The sequence below is a fragment of the Phalaenopsis equestris genome, unplaced genomic scaffold, assembly GCF_001263595.1.
Source record: "Phalaenopsis equestris unplaced genomic scaffold, ASM126359v1 Scaffold001323, whole genome shotgun sequence".
NCBI lineage: Eukaryota > Viridiplantae > Streptophyta > Magnoliopsida > Asparagales > Orchidaceae > Phalaenopsis > Phalaenopsis equestris.
The window spans coordinates 198,865-201,101 of record NW_018165762.1 but is presented as its reverse complement, the minus strand read 5'-3'; the positions used below and the strand labels follow the sequence as shown (position 1 = coordinate 201,101).

The window sequence follows — 2,237 nt, the reverse complement described above, 5'->3', positions numbered from 1 at the left end:
TTTTTATTAATAATAAATTGACATTTTTGTTTGTTGAGTGCTATACCTAAGGTATGCTAAAAGTGGAGAAGGCAATTATATACCCTCCTGATAGAATTCTTGGCAGCATTGGAGAAAATAATAATGTCATCAGCATAACCTAAATGGCTTATAAGGATATTAGATCTGTGATGGAAAGCCAAATGAGGTGAATTCGAAACCAGCCTATTCAAATATTCAACTGTCTTGAAAGGTAGTCCAGTGCAAGTATAAAAATGGTTGGAGACAAGTGGTCTCCCTGCTTGATCCCCCTTGTAGCATTGAAGAAGCCATGACACTTGCCATTGATCAGAATTGAATGTGCATTACATTTAAGCCATCTGTGTATCAAATTAATAAATTCTTCATTATAGCCTCTAGCAGAAAGAGTATCAAGGATGAATTCCCAATTAATGGTATCATAGGCTTTGCTTATGTCCAGTTTGAAAATGACATTTCGTCCTCTACAATTTCTGACAAGATCTAGCAGGAGTTCTTGTGAAAGAAGGATGTTGTCAGTAATATTCCTCCCTTTAAAAAAAGCCACTTGGTTGTCACTAATGAGATGTTGAAGGTGGGGTTGCAGCCTAAACACAATGATTTTGCTGATTATTTTGGAGATCACATTGGTTAGGCTAATTGGCATGTAATCCCCCCAAGTTTTCCTATTTTGATTCTTAGGTATCAGAGTGATGGTGGAAGTACTGAAATATTTAGGGGGGTCCACACCAAGAAAGAAGTTTTGGACAGCAAGAATAATTTCTTGTTTAGTCCTATCCCATGTGGCTTTATAAAAGGTAGATGTGTAGCCATCAGGTCTGGCAGTTTTGAGGCCATCAATGGAATCTAAGGTTTGTTTTATCTCATATTCCAAAGGGGTACTAGTGAGATTTAAATTATGAGCATAATGATGACAGTTAGTGAACATCTCAGTTTCTATAGGACTTCTAAAATCCAGCTCATTGGTGAACAACTTTTGGAAATGTTGGACTACATCATAAGCTATCTCATCAGCATTGATTAACTTCCTGCCATTGATATTGTTTATGTTTAAAATCATGTTGCACTTCCTTCTATGGTTGATACAAGCATGGTAGTATCTAGTGTTTCTATCACCATCAGTAAATTTAGTGACAACAGCTTTTTGTTGTAAGAAACATTCATGGTATCTGATTTGTGCAAGCAGTCTCTCATTGGCATGGTGAACTTCATATTCAGAGTTCCTCCCCATTAGTAAGCCTTCCTCCAAGTTATGGACTTCATTTTGGATGGCCTCCAGCTGTTCATTCACATTACCAAATCTTTCCCAATTCCATTTTTTCAGATGAGAGGCTAAGTTCTTCTGATTTAGCCATAATCTGATCCAGGGGTCAGCATGCAGGTTGGAATTCCAATTATTTTCCACTACCTTAATGAAATCAGGATGAAGAGTCCACATATTCTGAAATCTGAAAGGTGTATATGTTGGTCTAGCAGTATTCTGTATGGAACAAAGGAGAGGTCTGTGATCAGATCCAGCCATTGTAAGGTGAGTGACAGTAGAGAAAGGGAAGGTTTGAAACCAAAAAGAGTTGCCCAACAGTCTATCCAATCTTTCCCATAAAGTGCCTCTTCTCCAAGTGAACTTTGGACCTTGAAATCCTAGATCAAAAAGACCAGCATCACTGATGAAGTTGTTGAATTTGGCTATTGGAGAGAGTAAAGGGGCTTTACCCCCTTTTTTTCAATTGGAGAAGTGATACAATTGAAGTCACCCCCAAAATCCAGAAAGAGTTAATATCTTGTCCCAAAGTCATTAGCTCATGGCACAATTCTTGCTGGTATCTAGGAAGGCTGCTAGCTTAGATGAAAGATGCAAATCCCACCTATGCTGCAATAGCAAACTGAACATGAAGAAACTGATGATGGTTAACAAGTAAACTGCACTTAATTTCAGGTCTGACAAATAGCGAGATTTTATTAGTGGAATTAGCATAAAAAATAAACTTGGAAAACTTGTTGATGATGTTTTGAGCATATTTGGTGACCATAGGTTCAAGAATTGCAAAGCACCAAATCTTGTGAAGTTTGATGAGATGTCTTAATCTCAAAAGAGAAGAGGGGTGAGCCACTCCTCTAATGTTCCAACACAATATATTAATCATGGGAGCCTTAGCATTCCAAAAGGAATACTAATCACTGATAGGAGAAAATTAATAGAAGGTTGGGACCTTGACCTA

The 2,237-nt window shown here is 37.6% G+C and overlaps 1 protein-coding gene across 1 annotated transcript; it reads right to left on the bottom strand.

Annotated features, from left to right (window-relative positions):
• Positions 1–208: 208 nt before the first annotated feature.
• On the bottom strand, positions 209–1,540 carry LOC110034005. The gene has a single exon (XM_020738228.1). The coding sequence runs from the start codon at positions 1,538–1,540 to the stop codon at positions 209–211; it is 1,332 nt and encodes a 443-aa protein (XP_020593887.1).
• Between the last annotated feature and the right edge of the window lie 697 nt (positions 1,541–2,237).